This window comes from Enoplosus armatus, chromosome 10, assembly GCF_043641665.1.
Source record: "Enoplosus armatus isolate fEnoArm2 chromosome 10, fEnoArm2.hap1, whole genome shotgun sequence".
NCBI lineage: Eukaryota > Metazoa > Chordata > Actinopteri > Centrarchiformes > Enoplosidae > Enoplosus > Enoplosus armatus.
In genome coordinates, this window is record NC_092189.1 from 22,135,617 (window position 1) to 22,154,148 (window position 18,532).

The following is an 18,532-nucleotide window of genomic DNA, read 5'->3' on the forward strand; positions in this document are numbered from 1 at the left end:
CGAACAAAACTCACCAGAGCCTGTCAGCATTTAACCGGTGATGGCTGAACTATTCACATTTTTTACACACACCCGGATTGGTTGTGTTTCCTTTTAGAAAAGTATTTATTTTCTCCCTCTTTGTCTTCATTTATGTAAAGCTTGACTATGTTGACCACAGGATCTGTATTGTTGAGCTTGTTAAAAGATATTTTCACCTCTATGACCCATCAAACCACTTAATCCTCATACTCCCCCACAGAGTGTGTTTCTATTTCATGCAAATTCAGGCTTCATTGTTCGAACCCTCTCATCTTAATATCTAGGATTAACTTGGGTGCTCACCCTAATTATCACAGAGGGAGAGGTCATGAAATTCAGTGTTTTGGGAGATGACTAAGATGCTGAACTAAACCTCAGGCTGGAAACTGTTTACAAGAGTGAGTGGAAAGAATTTTCCTTTAAAGCAAATAATTAGCCAAATCAGAATGAAGTTTCACCAAGAATCCTGCTTTATTTCATGTTTGTCATTGTTTTGTCACTTTAAAGTTGTGTATAATTCAGTGCCTGTACACCTGAGACCAGAATTTGCATCCTGCGTCCCATGTGTTCTTAGTTTTAGGCTATTAAAACTTGTGATTGAGGTTAGGAAAAAGGTTGTTTGTTAAATATTTAAAAAGTGAATGCGTCATGTTTCGTGCTTCAAGTCTAAGTTGACTTTTTTCCCCCCCAGTATTTACCGAAAACAACCATCTTTTCGTGACCTTAACCAAGTGTGTTACTCATGCTTTTGTTGCTGATAGCAGCTCCGGTTAATACCGTAGGAAAACTAATGAAATGTGTTGACGGTGAACGTTTAGCCTTTACTTCCAGTAGGAACATTGTCTTGTTTTGTTAATGTGAGAAGAACAAAAAAAAGTCACACACTTTGTTTGTTACGTGCGTGACTTTGGAAAGTGAATACAAGTGATGGACAGTGTGCAGGATTTGGTTAATTTAATTTAATTCAACGTACCAGTCAATAAGTCTTGTTTGCAAGAACTTTGTAGTAGTTGTGACTCACTATGTTAATAAAAACGCGATCCTGGCAGCATTACATTCAAACCGGCAGGAAACGTAAATACAACGCAATCATACCAATATGAATAAGATGCATTAAAAGGGAAGCTACAGAAGGATTTTGGTGAACAACACCTGCAGCCAGAGACTATAATATGAAGATGCTGCTTATTGTATTGTTTGTTTAATGCCAGATGGAGGTCTATGACTGTTTAAAGTTTGTTTAATACATTTAGTGCTGACACTTTATTGTCACCTCCTCGAGGCCCACTGGACTAACTCCCTGTTGGATGCAACAACATCCAAACATGCAAAGTCACAGTAGACTGAATGAACAGTTCATATGTAGCGTGACATAGTCTATGCTTCAAATGTCTTTCCCCAAACATTAGCGTGGTCTGTAAACTGTTGTTGCCTTTACACCATGTGTGCATCATATGGTTCACATATGATGAAGCCTCACTAATCTCAGCCAAAATAACACCTCACGCACTTTTCTTTTTTTAGACTCTTAATGACGAGTGAAAGCCAAGTGATAAGTGAAGAGATCTGATCATCAGAGTCAAGATGTACCAGATTCTCAATGGGGGAACAATCAGTGGGGTTTCTAAACAACACGTTTGTTGTTTCCTCTGCTCACCAGCTGCTGCTTCCCCTGTGAGGATTCACTGGCAAAACAACAAAAGGGAACATTCTCAGGTGCTTTTTGCTCTTGTTAGTGGTGTTGATTACAAGGTCTGAATAATGGACAATTACGGGAAAATGTGACTTTAGGATCTTTAGGCACATGTGAGGCGCATGTGGCACAGTAAGAGGAGGACGGGAGCACGCTGCACAGTGTTTAATTCAGTCGTATATCATGAAGCACATTCTTCTCAAGACAGGTGAACAATAGTGGAAGAAAAACAGTGAATGTATGGTTTCACAGGTATGTTTTTCCAAGGTTTTTGTTTTTTGTTTTTTTTGAACAATGACTGGGAAGTATTCCACAAAGCTAACCACACACACAAACATCTAGTAGTTATCTTCTGGTTTGCAAAAGGTGGGAAGAGAAAAAGGAGACGAGTCCAGGCTCCAGGCTTCTGTCCTCAAGGAGGTTTTTGGTATCGGCCGATAGGACTCCCTGCCTGAGGACAGAAAAATAAACTGTAAGTGAAGATGACCAAAGACAATAAACAAACTGTGCAAGAAGGGAAATGAGACAGAAAAAGACCTTCAAGAAAAATGTCCCAATAAGTACATTAATGGCAGGTGAAAAGACATCATGTGAGGTTAAAACTGGGCTTAAAAGCGCATGTCTTTAGATGTCACTTGTTAAGAAAATGTAGCTAAGGAGTAGGTTCTAAGTACATGTTGAAATGGTTAATGAAAAGGCTGTTGAAACAAGTATATGCAACCAAAACGGACGCAGTGGTTGCCCAGTCCAGGGTTATCCTGCCCACAGAGCAGAACTGATGTGAGTCTTTGCTCCAGGTTTGGTTTCTGCAGGAGTTCAGGCGAGCACCAGAATCACTGATTCGATCACACAGCGTTAACTATGCTTACAAAGCTTCGGGGGAAAGTCAGGTTTCACCGTCAAAGGTATTTTTAGGATCTCACATTCGATTTAGTAAGCTCCCAGTACGTTAGCAAGTAAGTGTAGCCAACTGTATGCTAGCTAGCACTCTAATATTTGGTGACAGGCCAGTCACGTGAAATCTACCTATAGTGAAGGCAGTCAGACTTGAATCTCCTGCAAAGTAGTGCCCTTTGATGGAGGAGCTGGTGTCCGTTCCAGTGTAAGGACAGTTTAACTAGTTAGCCTTGTTAGCCTTGAGATACTAGAAAAGATGGTTCGGCTCCTGAAGCAAGAAGAGGTGTTTAAATGACTGATGCCTCAGAAATATATAAAGGCAGAAGATCTCAGCACATCACAATTGCCACCCGCTCAGGTTTGGAGTGATGGACTAAGGGCTTGAATTAATCCTGGAGGGGGGCTTATCCTATAGTGAGAAATCTCACATGTGGTTACACAATTAACCTACATAACAGCAACTCCTCGTTAATGCACTTTGAACACGTTATATCAGAATCAGATACATTTTATTGATCCCCGGGGGGAAATTAGACGTGATATATATGTAACCTACACATAAAACAAACACTTCTCAATCAACTTTAGCCAGTTTTAACCCAGATGTATAGATGTCTTTTGTCTTGCAAATCACCAAAACCAGGCCGCTCCCACGTCCCTGTTTTGTCTCTTTAGCATCTAAGAAAGATTCTCATGTGTACAGAGTGTGAATCTACGTTTATATAAATCATGTCAAAGCTGGTAATGTGTTTTATCACGGTTGTTTCCTCTATGTCTCCGGCGGTCCCCGCTCCTCCAGCTAAATTTCCTCCCTCTGTCAGCTCTGCAGAGACTGAAAAAAAAAGAAGCTGCATCATCTGCACTCAATCAGAATAATTATCCCAAGAAATGCAGCACAGAGCCTGTGAGAGGTGAGGGGAATGAAGCACAGAGGCTATTGGCAATCACCTCCCTGCAGTCATTATTAGTCATCTCTCTGCTGCTTTGGAAGAAGCCCCGGACGGCTTGGGAGGAAGCCATGTGCAGCCGACAGACATACAGACGGACAGACATACAGAGAAAAGGCCCGATGTGACTCCGGTGCCCAGAAAGTATCAGCGATCTCTCAAGGCTTTGGCAGCCCAGCAGCTCCTCTGGGGACTGGCAGCACACGAGTATCAGCCTTATGTTCTGTCTGTCAGGCTTCCTCTTTTCCACAGACTTTAAAACACTGAACTTGTCACTCTGAAGATGTGGGAGCTTTTAAAAATCCCAAAGCGGCTAAAGAGCACCTTTTGGGCTCTTCCCTATAAAAAAAAATCCTCCAGGAGGATGAAGCGTCTGAGATCCTGTCAGGATTTGTGAACGCCTCCTGGAGGAGTTCTTTGTGGGACATTGTGGGGTTCCTGTTTGATTGCAAAATGACTTTGCAATCAAAAGTTCCTAAAAGCCCTCAAACTTTTTAAAGCAGACAGACTGAAAAAATAAAAGACTGATTAGACTCCAGTGCCCATGAAGTATCGGTTTTATGAATGTTCTGGCAGCCCCACAAGTCCACAGGGGACTGGCAGCCGTCCTCAGATGAATATCTCTGTGTTTTGAATTTCTATTTCACTCCTGAGATTTGCACTTGTCTCTGATCCAGAGATTTTAAAAGACTGAAATGGTCGCTCTGAAGGTAGAGGATCTTTTCTAAAATCCAAAGTACTTATGCCCTAAAAGATTCACGAATAAACCCTCATATCTAAATAACTCCTATTATTTTATAAAGGCATCAAATAACCCTCTCAAAGCTTGTGTACTTTTTAGATTGGAAACATCTCATACATTCAGATAATACTTCTCTGGCATATTCATATATAAATCTAATGGTCAAAAATCACAAGGGGTCAGAAAATCTGACAGAGTTTAAACAAGCAAACCTTTTAGCCAGATTGTCTAATTGTCTTTTTGTTAGGCAGGAAATCTTGTCTGACCTGTTTCCTGATCCTGCAATGAACTTTGTGAGTACAATACTATTATTATTAATGGAAAGAATTGTCAAAAACAACAAAAATACGACCAAAGTTGTAATATATTGGGATTATTTTTAAGGGTTATTAATTTTATCGAAAATTATTGATTTTTAAAAACGTTTTAACTGTTTTTTCACCCATTTTTATGCCCTACTGTACCCACAAATTGACGTGTTTCGAGACGAAACGACACTGATCATCCAACTTTACAGTAAAAGAGGAAATTAAAGACCTATTGCAACAAGAAATGGTCGTAAAATATTTCAGTAATTCAAACTAAAAATGGAGTGAAACGCAAACAATCTGCTGATTATGCGCCTTCCTTTCAAGTAAGTTAAACTGCAGTAGTTTGAAAAAGTAGTAGTAGTTTTTTCTAAAACAAATTTGTACCCAGATTTTGTAGCATTGTTTTATTTATTTTAAATATTATAATAGATTTCCCATGTTTTAAAATGCGCAGTTGGCCTACGTGACCTCTAGTGGCTGTTGGACAACGACACACACCCGATCCTTTACGCTCCTCGTCTCTGCAGTACTGCTGAACGCTGTACGCAGATGTATGTCCTTGTTAAAATACACAGCAGACAGACAAAATAAAAAACACTGATGAGTCTTCAGTGCCCTTGAAGTTTTTTTGAAAATCCTGGCACCACAACAAGCCCACTGCAGACCGGCAGCTGTGCCCAGATGAATATTAGCCCTGTGTTTTGGATTTCTAATATTTCACCCCCGAGATCTGAACTTGTCTCCAGAGATTTTAAAACACTGAAGTGATCACTCTGAAGATACTGGTCCCTTCTAAAATCTAAATGAACTGTAGCCAGTAGGTACAGCACAAGTAAAATGGACCTGAAGGAGGTGGCGGTCCTCTGCAGAAAAAGCAGCGACCTGCAATAACTGGCCACTTGGGGGCAGCGGAAACAAGCATTAACTGTCATCATTTTATAAGCTGATATGGTTAGCAAACATCCAGCGGTCATATATAGTTAGTTACAGCCGTTTTAATGTTCAGTAGAAACGTGACGTTCATTTACCTCCGCAAAAACTCGGGGTGGATGGATGGGCGTACAAAACATAAGAAAAAGACCCTCCAAAATCAAGACATAAAGTGTCTTCTTTAAGGAAACATTCTGCGGTTACCCAATGATTGCATGAAGGCTTTTCAAGCAACCTTTAAAAGTCAAAAACAAAGATGAGACTCCAGCGCCCATGAAGTTCCAGAGGTCTGGCTGTATGACAACCCCCGTAGGGACTGGCAGTCGCGCCCAGATGAATATTAGTCCTGTTTTTTGGATGTCTTCTATTTCAGCCTTCAGATTAGTCTCTGTCTTTAATCCAGAAATGTTTTGATGTAGAAATGGTCGCTCTTAAAGTAGAGGTTCAGCAGAGGACTCTAGTAAAATCCTTTTTTCTTCACGTTAGAGAACGATTGTTCGATTAGTTGATTGAAAGAAAATCAATCTGCAATTATTCTGATAATCAATTAATAGTTTTTCCAGCAAAAAGTCTGATTCCAACTTCTAAAATGTGAGGATTTGATGCTTTTCTTTGGCATGTATGATAGTAAACTGAATATCTTTGGGTTTTGGACTGTTATTCCAATACAAAAAAGCATTTTAAATCCATCTTCTTGGTCCGTGAGAAACAAGCATTTTTCTGTATTTTATAGACGAAAACTCAAATCAAATAATGGAGGAGACAGACAAAGACAGATTATTCAATAATGGAAATAACCATTAGTTGCAGCCCTGCTTCACATATGAGAGATTTGTGGAAGTCAGAAATGCTGAACCGTTATGGCTCCGTGTCTGGTTGCCAAAGACCTTTCGGTTACCCCTGCAGGTACCTCAAAGCCCCTTTACTTTTAATAGTCTGCACAAGACAGAAAAACACACTTAACCTCCCCTGTTCAAGACGTACCTCTAATTTCTGGAAGAACTGACAACACAGCAACTCCTCTGGGGCTTTGTAACTGTACTTAGATGAATATTAGCCCTGCCTAATAAATCTCTAATATTTCACCCCAAGGTTTGCACGTGTCTCCCGCCCACAAAACCCTGAACTAGTGAACCCTGATATGTCGAGGGACGACGCAGAACATTTAGGCCGCACATTGCAGAGAGAACATGATGAGACCTTTGCAATGTTTAGCCATGGAGCTTATGACCATTAAGAAACCTATTGGGTAGAAACATTAAAGTGGTACCTGGTTAAAGAGCAGCAGGTTCGACTTCTCCACCCGAGACTCCAGGTCGGCCACTGCATCTGGATCCCACGATGTTCTACTGCTTCAAAACAAAGGAAGGTTAGACGTGTTGTCAACTCCGTGTAGATTCATGGTGTACTGGAAAGCATGAAGTGGGCCAAAGTAAGTGGAAAATGTAGAAAAATGATGGGAGATGAAGAGGAATTTTGTTTTCTTCATTTCATGCCCAGTGGGAGTGTTTTTTAAAACACTCCAGAGCTGATTTCTGGCAAAAGATGTGAAGCTTTATCATAGTGATAAGAATGTTGCATCTGTCTGTCTGTCTGATCTACTTTACTCCTCACTGTTCGTTCTTCCTCACCTGTCACAACATCTAGTGTCCTGCAGGGGGCAGAGGACGCTCTGCGTGGGACTGTCATCCTGTAAACTCTTCTTCGGTTTCTCAGCCTTCTTTTCCAACATGCTGACCTGCAGAGCTCCTCTCTCCTTCATCAGGCAGTCTTTGAACCTGTAGAAGGAGATTTGTTCACGCACAGTGGCTGGCCGAGCGATTGAAAAAGGTTTAGATGATAAAATAGATTTGTAAGATGCCCCTGGATTCATGCCCCAATAGTGAGTATGATTCTGCATCTCTTCATTTAAGTAAACTCAGCTGTTCTTCATATACAACGTACAAAATACAGTGAGTGAGTGTCTAATTAAACTAACACGGAAGCAGCAATATAAGGTCCAGCTACATGTGGAGTTCTGTAAGATGTGTCGCTTCCCAGAGATCAGATTAACACCCTTTACTAGCAAGACGCAGGGCTCAAAATATGATTAACATTGATGCAGCTCCAGTACCTGGTGTTTGGATGGGAGGTTAATGCCTCTAAGCAAAAGCTTAAAAGCTTTTTACATCCTTTATATGAGCTTGTGCTTTCTAATGTTGACTTCATAGTTAGATCATTCGTTTTTATTGTCGCAGGGGATATTCATGTTCAAAGCCTGTACAATAAACATTCACCCAATGCATACAATGACCATATTAAGTATTTCTATATAATATTAAATAACATTAATAACAACAATCAAACCTCATTTATAAATGAAAAATGGTTAAAGGAATAGTTTGATATTTTGGAAAAATAACTCCTCTTTGCTTTCATGAGTTAGTGGAGAAGATCGATTCCACTCTCATGTCTGTACGGTAAATATGTAGCTACCAACAGAAGTTGCTTAGCTTATCTTAGCTTAGCACAAAGACTGGACAGACTACCAACCCATTAATTCAGAGCCTCGTCCTAGAACTTTTTTCTTGGCCGAGTCACTGTGAGGCTGCCAGGAAATCAAGGACGATACCTGACATTATGTTTTTGTCAGCAGAGAAGAAGCGTGCAGACAATATCTCATGTGAAATATGAGGATATGAGTATCACTCTGGCATCATCTGACAATTAACAATGTGTTTACATTGTTAATTAGGAAAGTCCTTTGTCCTTCGTTAGTGTCCTTTGAAAGTCATCTACATCCGCTCTTGTGTATCAGATGCTGTGTGTGATCGGTCAGGGAGTTCAGGGAGAAAATACACACCTCTTGACACAACACATCCAGTAGCGCTGTTGCTGACAGAGCCACTCAAACTGCTCTGCGGTCTGCTGTAGTTTCCCCAGACTCCCCTCATTCTCCTGCTGCAGTTCCCTCACCTCAAAGACAAGACAACGTCACTTTATTTCAACCAAGATGTGATCGAGACAACAAGAAAGCAGGAGTTTGACTGATGTGACACTTGAACTCACTGCCGTCATCTTGAAAGATGAGCGACTGCCAGGACTTTCACAACAATTCCCAGACTTGATCCACCACAAATAAATGTTCTCATTAAGCGTTTTCACGGCCGTCTGTTGTTTTGTTCTCTTGGACTTGTGCAGCTGTCTCAAAGAAAAGATAATTGTAGACCTGGATTGTTTGCTGTTTGATGGACTGGTTGAAACAGGGGCCAGTGAGGGAGTGAGTCTTACAGGCCAAGTGTAAATAAAAAAGTCCTGACAGTGTGTAGGAATGTTTCACTAATGCCCAGACTCAACACTTAACACAATGCCAGCTAAATCTAAATTAGTGTGTTCTCTCCGGAGGTTGTTTTTTAAAATTTGGCCACAGTACATGAATTTGAACCTTGAGGTTTTATGTTTCATGAAATTAATTATTCAAAATCCAACAGCAGATTTGTTATTCACTGGTTTTTAACTGGCACGCTGACACATTGACCTTAACTAGCCTGAGAAAAGCATGAACGGTGTTAATCCATTACTTCTGCTCGGAGGAGCTGGCAGCAGGAGGACGTTGACGGCTGCAAGCTTGACAAAGACAAACGCTCCACATTCATTATAAAACCATTAAAAGTCCATTATTTATCTATTTATGCTCCACATGCAGTGTTGAACAAAGTGTACAATCCTGACATCTGCTGCACAAAAGTGACATTACAGCCACTGAACAGCAGATTGTTTACTATATGATGGCTGTTCAAACATTTCTATTGTGCTGTTTGATGCTGCTGGGTATTTAAACGTTTGGTTTGTTGTTGATTGACGTGTGAATGATCTCATTCAATAGTCACACCATATTATTATTATCATTATATTGTATAGTCACACAAACACAATGTCACAGCAGTAATTAACTGGTTCCAGCATTTCAAATGCACATATTTACTGGTTTTCTTTGGTTGGACAAAACAAGCAGTTTGAATGTGTTAATTTGACATTTTTAATTGATAATGAAAATCAATAGTTGCAAAAAAGTGAACATACAGAAAACATGAATATATGGATCAACAGAGGAGAAGTGGATTATGCTGCAGGAGTGGTTTAAGAAGTTTCTGTAGAGGTTTTGGTTTGATTTTTATTTTAACCAAAACGTGGCAGAGCTGCGTTCATTTCTGCGGCTTTGTCCGCTTACCTTCTTCTGATGAGCGGCGCGTAAATCCTTCAGCTCCTCTCTCAAAGTTTTGTTGGTGTCTTGTAGCTCCTCCAGCTCCACCGTCTTCCTGTTGGTGACACAGATTTCTTCTGTGTTTACTCTTATCACTCCAATGTATCCGGCTTAATTAAGAAAACTTAAGTTGACCTTTAATTGACTTTATATAATGATTTTTACATTCTGGTACACAGAATCCGAATCAAGTAGGTTTTCAAATACAAGGAATTTGCTTGGTGTAACAGTAAAAGTATACAAAGTAAGAGAACATACAAGTACCACAAAAAATTAACAGAAAATAGAAAATGAACAGTGAAAATATGTACAATAAATATTCTATCGTATAAAGAGTTGTTTGGGGCTTAAAATAAAGAGAATGAAATGTGCATCATTCTGAATAAGGAATGTGCAGATGGAGATGCAAAGACATGCAGAACTACGTGAATATAATGGGATGAGTGTTGTCGGCTGTGGAAGGGAAACAGATGTGCAAATAATGAGGAAACTCCATCCAGTTTATTATTTAGATTAATACACAAAAACAAACCTGACAAATGATGCACTAACTTTGACAGCAGATTGTGTTCACATATTATCCCCACTGTATAATCATTAAACACCCTTACCTCTGGAATAATGTTATAGCTTTCTATTGAAGATAATTAGTGTTTGTTTCACATGATGCAGTATAACATTATTTCTACCACTTTACTATTTTACCTTTAGAAAAAGAAAACAGTCAGACATTACTGAAAGGAGAAACGAGTCGCTTGAAGTCTTTTCATTCTTTAAGTTTGATATATGGCTGTTTGGTGCTTGGATTGCTCTTCACTACAATAATGTTCCTTATTTTCATGTGCTTTTACAGGTGTTTCTTCCACAGATCTTTCGATTCATCTGGACTTCTATTTTCAACCCTCTATAGTATCTGTGCTACTCTGTCACAGACAAGAAAACGAGATTCATTTTCATGATTGTATGTGTGTTAATGTCGAGGTTTCCTTCAGCTGCTGACTTGCGGGATGCCGTATGGTAACGTATCCTGACACTAAGCCAACTCTCCACAGGGATTTAAAGTCAGCAGATTGAGGCACGGCGCTGCTCGGAGGACGACTGCGTTTCTGCTGACTTAAAGTCGCAGGTCTGAACTCGATGTTTTTATTCAGTCTTGAGACAACAGTTTGAGATGAAGTTCTCCTCTGTGGGTTTGCAGAGCAGCTGGTGACAGCTTCACTTGGCTTCAGTTTGCTGGAGATGGTAATCAAACGTTGGTGTTTTTTTATTAATTTGAATGTTTATTTTGTTAGTCTGCGGCCTTATCTGGGTTAATGTCTGTTTTCATATTTTATTCAGTTTGAACAGCTGGGTGGAACATGGAGGAATGTGTTTAAATCAAGCCATCAACAATTCAACATGGTGAAGAAAAACAAGGAGTATGACAGGTTACCACAACCATTTTTTCAGGTATTTCCTCCACAACAAGAGCTGTGACGAGTCCTCGTCTGAGGCACAGTCAAGGTTTTATAACCACTTATAACCGAAAAGTTGTGCACCACCATTTTAGTATCATCACCGCTGATGCACTGATAAGTGTATATACAGCACAAATAACGTAAAGTGATTACTACCAGTATTAACAAAAACTGCTCAAAGCTTCAGTTTGAAATGACTCAATGACAAATTCACAATAAAGTGAATTCATACCATAAATACTTAGTTTGGCTGCAACTAACAATTATTTTTAATAATTAATCAATCCGTTAATTCTTTTTTTTAATGATTTAGTCTGTGAAGTCAGAAAACATAAAAGTGCCCCCGTCGTGAACTCACTGACTGCATGTATCCACGTCCACCTAAGCAGACACGTAATGTAGCACGAAGAGAATCATGTGCACGTCGGTTGTCTGCATCTGTCTCTTTAACTTTGTTTACAAAATGCTCTATAAACAAATGTTTTTTCTATCATTACATTAAGTTGATTGATTTTAATCGATTAACTGAATATTTGAAAAATGAAAGGATTAATGTCGAGAGCAGCTTTAAGAGGCTGACATGTATTTGATCCGGTCAGGGACCTTTGTTTCATGTCAACCCCCCCCTTCAGATTTCCTGTCAACTCTCCACAGTGAAGGCTCAAATGCTTAAAAATACAATTTCAGCTCTTTGTGTAGCTTATCAATGATAGGATGCAACATGTAACACATAATGAAAGCCTGCGTGGGTTTGTATCAGTCTGAATCTTGTTAGAAACTCATTCATGCAGACGAGATGACGCTTATCATGGGCCTACCTGCGCAGCTCTGCCTGCAGGCTCTCCGTCAGCGCAGCTCTGCGCCGGGCCTCACCGTGCAGCTCTTCCTGCAGGCTCTCTGCCACCACAGCTCTGTGTTGGGCCTCAGCGTGCAGCTGCTCCACCAGGCCCTCCAGCTTCACCTCGGAGCTCTGCAGACACAGCAGCTCTGAGCCGACCTGCCGCAGCAGCTCCCCGTCCCGAGAGCTCTCCTCCGCCAGCAGGACCACACGCTGCTGCAGCAAGTCCACCAGGTCCTGCAGGGCAGACACATGGACATACTGACTATAATAACTATATTAATAAATTATATTACTGGATTATAATTATTGATAGATTCAGGTACAAATCACTTTAATGTTGCAGCTGGTGACGGTGGAGCTGATTTTAATTACTTTATGTACTGAAGCTAAATCTATAATAATATATCATATTTTATTTGTTGATAATATTTTGTATTATTTATCTCAATGTGTAAAGTAACTATTACATTTACCAAATAAATGTAGTGGAGTAAAGAGGACAATATTTCCCTCTGAAATGTAGTGTGAAATGTAGTATAAAGTCACATAAAACAAAAATACTCAAGTAAAGTACAAGTACCTCAAAAATCTACTCAGTTACTTTCCACCACTGACAAACGTGGAAGAAATATACATAAATGGCACATATTAACTCTGCATATGAATCTTATATTACTCAGTACTTCCTTAGTTTTTAAGATCTCCATGGAGACGTCCTGATTACAGCCTTATTATCAAACACACATATAAGTCAAAGAGTTTGTGACAAGCCCAAACCCGACGCTATATCGAGCGGGAATGTGGGGAAAGTCGGTGAGTCACACTCTCCGAATACCATCGAGGTTTCTAGAAGAGCTGCTCATTTCTCACTGTGCAGCTTCTGAGTAAAAACAGTACAAATAGTCTTAACATATGATCAGTTATCTAAACAATCCAAAACTATAAGCAACATAACACAAAATAAATCTTAGAGGTGGAGAGGTAATTAATGGGACGTGAAACAACAGCAGCCAATTTCTGAATTTTCTTTTTCCTGTAAGTTCGTCTCTAAAAGTTTTGATTTAAAAGTCCACGACAAGAATAAAATCTCTCTTCAGTCAAACTGCTCACAGCTCATACCTACCGTGTGCAACCTGAGTCAAGGAGCCAAAAACCCAAAAAGGTTGGTAACCACTGCCAAAACCTATTAATTATAAACTGTATTTACAGTATGTTAACACTGGCACTTACTGGTAGCCTAATTCCAGTGCAATTTCAGTAATTGCAGCATAGGTGGCTCGCTGGTATGGTCATGGCTGTGTGCTTTTAAATTATGGGACTGTAATGAGGTTAAACACTACAACATGAAATGACACAAATTGAAAAAATCACTCTGACTTGGACAGACGTCGGCCTTCAGGTAAATATTTCCTGACAAGACTCTAATTGGCAAACCAACGCTTGAGGTTAAAATAGAGCTGAATGTTGTTTTGGGAATCATGATTAGGTGGAAGGACTCGCTCATAGTGACGAACCCACAGAGAATAGTCAGCTAACTCTGCAGCTCTACTGTGCTTTTAGCCTTTTTTAACTAACAGTTTTGGCAGATTTACTGTTTGGTTCAGTCTCAGAAACTTCATTTCCAGCTTTTCCAGCAAAAAGAAAAGCTCTAATAAACCCACTGTACACTACCTTTCCAGCACCAAACAGCAGGCAAAGTTAGAGGTTAGCTGGTGAAAAAGTGGAACATTAGCTGCTAAAGAACCAGATGTTTGTCTCATGAGTTGGTGGAGACCAAAGCAGAGCAAAAAGGAGAGTTAATATTGGACTTAAATGCATCAGGTGGACGGAAAGAAAGCCTACAGATGAATGCTAATGTTGCTCTGTGTCTGCTGCATGTGTAAATAAGAAAGAGCTTGCTAACAAGTTCATCATGTCAACTTAAAGGGTGATGGCATGTCAGTGTTGTGTTCGCAACTTGTTTCTGCTGCCCCCATGTGGCCAAAAGAAATTGTTATTGAAGGTTATAAAATGTCTGTTTTAAACTGTTAATGCTGTCCCTGCATTCATTGATTTTTTTTTACCACAAAGGGGCACCGGAAAAAAATTTAATCTGTAAACACCACACTGACATATCACCACCTTTTAATTTAATCCAGCAAACTTGTTAGCAAACAGTTGCCTACTTGCACATTCAGCAGACACGGAGCATCATTATCATTTAATCAAAGTTGTAAGTCCAAGTCTGCTCCACTATGTTCACCAGCTAGTCTCTAACTGCGCCTGTCAGCTGTTTGGTGCAGAGCAGGACGTGTACTGATGCTTTGTCACTGAAACATCACTGAGGAGAGCATTGAGAACGTAAAAACAAAACAACGAGCTGAAAGATGCTAAAATGCTCCGCAGTGCTGAGGGGGAACTGCAGAGCACATAGTACACATAGTCATTCGATCCATTGTTAATATAAACATATTGGTTGTAGCAGCTTTAAGATGTAATATAACTGTAGATAGACGACCCCCACCCACTGCCTACAGAGCAGCACCTCTAACAGACCACAGCAGTCACCTGTTGCTGGTGGATCCTGCTGATGAGTTGGTCCTCTTTCATCCTGAGCTCCACGTTCAGCTGCTCCTGGTGGAGGAGTCGAGCGGTCGCAGCCTCCAGGTCATTCTGCGCCCTCCTCTCCCTGTCTCTGGACACCAGGAACTCCCTCTCGAGCACCGCTGAAGCCACAAACAACAGGCCAAAGTCATGTTGCACCGCTGAACCAAAGCTGCAGGTGATTTTCATTAAAACGGGGGCTGTGTGGGTGTGTGTGATGTGTATGTTTTGATCTGCTGAGTGTCTGCCATTTGGTTTTAATGAAAGGTAATAACTGCCCACTGCGTAAAATAACGTTTTTAATAATAATGTTTTAAACCATCCCACTTAAAATGGAGGGTTGTATATCAGCTGCTGACATTTCTGGCCCCCGCCCGCCTCACCTCGTCACTGCACTCATGTGGCAGTTTCTACACACATTTCTCTTGGATCTCTGCTCTGCAGCCGTCCTCATCTCTCATGTGGAAATGTTTGCTCACATCATGTACATACTGTAGACAGGGTCTGTCATTATTGTTGTCTGTCATTATTGCTGGTCATCAGCTGAGGCTAATAAAGATCTCTTAATATCTCTTCCAGTTGAAGATGCTTCTGCTACGTCTTGTTTTTAACTCTCTCTGTCTGTTTCCTCCTCTCTTCTTTTCTGTTAGAGTCACTTTATATTTTTACACATCACATTATATTATTACATGTCTGTTATACCTAAAATATGTCCGTTAGCTAATAAACTCCTGACAAACAGAACATTTTTAATTTGAAATACGTATCTTGTGCACATTGTAAATTTGACTCTGATGGTTCAGAGCTGGCAAGCCAGTCCTTGATGATTAATAACACTGTGCCATGGTCGTGGTGCGGTGCGGTGTTGTGATTGTTGTATTAAAATACTTCAAATTGCAGACATCAAATTAATTCAACCGCAGCCACAACAACATATTTGTCAGTGCTGTACGTCACAGGTACAAACGCTGTCTGGTCGAGAGGCTCACCCCCCGAAACTGTCTGAGTTTTAAACTAATGGGAGATTACTTGGGTAGAAGATAAGAACATTTAATACCTATTTATTTCTGCTACTTTGAATTATGTTTATTTTTCTGTCTTTCTAGTCTTTCCAACAGTCAGAGAGGGGAAATCACTCTTTGATTAAACTGTGCTCATGGACCAAGTAGACATTGGTTCACATTAAGGGGACATCAATAAAATATCATAAAGACAAGAGCTTTTATGCCTTCAGACATGTTAGCTTGGCGCTCAAACTGAATCTGATAAATACAACCAGTGACGCACTCTAAACAGTCTTATGAGGCACAGTTTCACTTTCAAGTCGTGACCTTTGAACCAAGTTAAGTTTGATTATCTGCTGTGGACAATACGCAGGGAGGATTCACAGGAACTAACAACACGATCACTTTACTACTTACAGAGAGCCTGTAGCACTAATCCTTTCAGTCAGTTTTTCTGTAAATTCATTTTATGGCATGAATCCAGATTAAAACATGAACTTAATACATTCAAAACTCCAGTAAACAGCAAGAAGTACAAACTTTTAGATACCACAGACCTATGTGAGTACTTAGTTACTGGTGAATTAGAGGAAACATAAATAACAGACAGGAATACTGTCAGTTAACACCAGACTGAACCAGTACACTCCAGTAGCGGCTCTAAAATGTAAATGTGTAACTTTATTCTCAAGGGACAAAGTCTTGACCTCGATGACTTACCTTTATCATGACCCAGGCGGGTGCACTTGGCCGTCAGATACTGGATCTGACTGTAGTCCTCGTCCCTGTGTGCTCGGAAAAACCTCCTCATGCTCACCTGTGTCTTAACTGCTCTCTCCACTCTAAAGCTTCTTCCACCTTCCCATGATTCTTAGGGCAGGGTGGGTGTGTCCCATACGGTCAGACAGGACACAGTGTGCACATTTCCTGCAATATTTCACTCCCTCTGCACATGAAGTCTGTCTGTCGTAAAGAAGACCTGTACCTGGAGCGCCCCTACAGAAGGGCAAGTTTAAGCATTAATCCAAGCTGCTGTTTTCATAACATGGAGACACTGCTGGTGTGTGTGTGTGTGTGTGTGTGTGTGTGTGTGTGTTCAGGCCTGATGTGTTCCGCCTCACTCCTTGAATTTAAGACTTCATCTGAGGTTATATGCAAATTTTGTGTTAAAATTCTTCCCCAAGGCAACAAGTGCTGCAGGAGAGAGCTGAAGTGAGTCGGGCATGTTGCGTCTAGCAGGCAGGCATCTTTAAAGCAGCAGCCTCAGGTTAGTGCTTTTCTTATGGAGACTGCATAAGAGATTTTATAGAGGAAATACCATTGGCTTTCAATAACATGTTGTGTATTATGTATCAGATGTGTTGGTGTTGTGTCTTATTTGTTTGTATGTAGAATATATAGTCTAAAACTGCAGAAAACCTTCATTATTGCTCATTTCTCATGAGATTCTGCAACTAATTCACTGAAAAAAGTCTGATTCATATGATGTATATGTTTGTCTTTCACCAGGGGTGGAATGTAACAAGGTACATTTACTCAAGTACTGTACTTAAGTACACATTTCAGGTACACTTTCTACTTCTACTCCACTGTATCTTGGAGGTAAATCTTGTACTTTTTACTGCACTACATTTATCTGTAATCTTTACTTTACAACTGAAGGTTTTTGGACACAAAACATATATATAGAGTACAGTTTACAAGTACAGCTGAAACGATTAGTCAATTAATCCATTAGTCGCTAGAAAATTAATTGGCAACTATTGATGATCATTAAGTCATTTTTCATGTGAAAACATTTCATGGTTCCAGCTTCACAAACATGAAGGTTTGCTGGACAGAACAAACAGTGTGCAGGTGTCACTTCAGGTAACTGTGATGGCATTTCTCACTCATTTCAGATTTTTCACAAATCAAATCAAATATAGATTAATGGAAAATAATCAGTAGTTGCATCACTAGGTTGTGTCTCGTTGGTGCCAAATATGTTTATAAATGAGACACCGTTATCTCACCGGACTTCTTCTCAAACACATGGTGACAGTGTGTAATTCATGGTGGTTGACATGCTGCTGCTGTTGATGTACTTACTGTCATATTTGATGCCAGCAGAGGGAGACAAAGCACAGCCACCCCTCCTAGTCTCCTGTATTTATTATCTTTGTATACATGTTTTTTTTTAATTAATGGGTAAAGTAAACAAGATTTATTTGGGGAAAAATAAAAACAGTCAACTTAAATGTTCTAAATAAATTCTGGCTGTAAATATGAAAAGATCCATGCATCTGTTCCAAAAAGTGGGTTAACTGTGTTATCTGGTTAACTTTGTTGAAATAAATCAAGTCATGTTTGTCTTTCCGTTTTAAACATCAGTCCTGTGTTATTATCTTTAATCGAACATGACATTAACAGTCAGAGTTCTAAGTACTGTTTCACTAAGTACTGGTTGGTGACTTACCGTGGCTTTGGAAAGTTTTCAGACCTCTTTGCTTTTTGCACACTTCATTTACGATGAAGTCGTAGACCAAGTAGTAGAAGTTAAATCATCTCTGCGATGTTGGTACAGGAATATCAAGTTGACTTCCCTTCAATATGAAAGATTTAAGAGGATTAAAAGTCATCACTGTATATGTTTAAACTGCCCTCCTTCTACTTGACATGATGAGATGTTTTAACTCTGTTCTTCTGTCTAGTAATGGCCTGATTGTCCTGAAGACACTGAGTGCTGCTCAACAACACGACAGACTAACTAGGCCACGCTGATGATATCAGTTAAGCTTATTTCCTGTGATGTTGTAAAATCGGTGAGCCTGTGCCTATCTGATCCAGTCTTGCCGGCAAAGCAAATGCATTTGTAGTCATT

General features: G+C 40.0%; 1 protein-coding gene across 2 annotated transcripts; it reads right to left on the bottom strand.

Annotated features, from left to right (window-relative positions):
- Positions 1–1,864: 1,864 nt before the first annotated feature.
- Positions 1,865–16,656, bottom strand: LOC139291426 (hyaluronan mediated motility receptor-like). Of its 2 annotated transcripts, none has more exons than XM_070913445.1 (8): positions 16,390–16,656; positions 14,630–14,787; positions 12,060–12,316; positions 9,752–9,839; positions 8,384–8,496; positions 7,173–7,319; positions 6,812–6,890; positions 1,865–2,165 (listed from the first exon to the last, which is right to left on the bottom strand). In XM_070913445.1, exons 1-8 carry the CDS (start codon positions 16,478–16,480, stop codon positions 2,127–2,129), a joined length of 972 nt encoding a protein of 323 aa, XP_070769546.1. In that variant the 5' UTR covers positions 16,481–16,656; the 3' UTR covers positions 1,865–2,126. The 2 variants fall into 2 exon arrangements, with proteins under 2 accessions (XP_070769546.1, XP_070769545.1); XM_070913444.1 differs by having other exon boundaries at positions 6,812–6,893.
- Between the last annotated feature and the right edge of the window lie 1,876 nt (positions 16,657–18,532).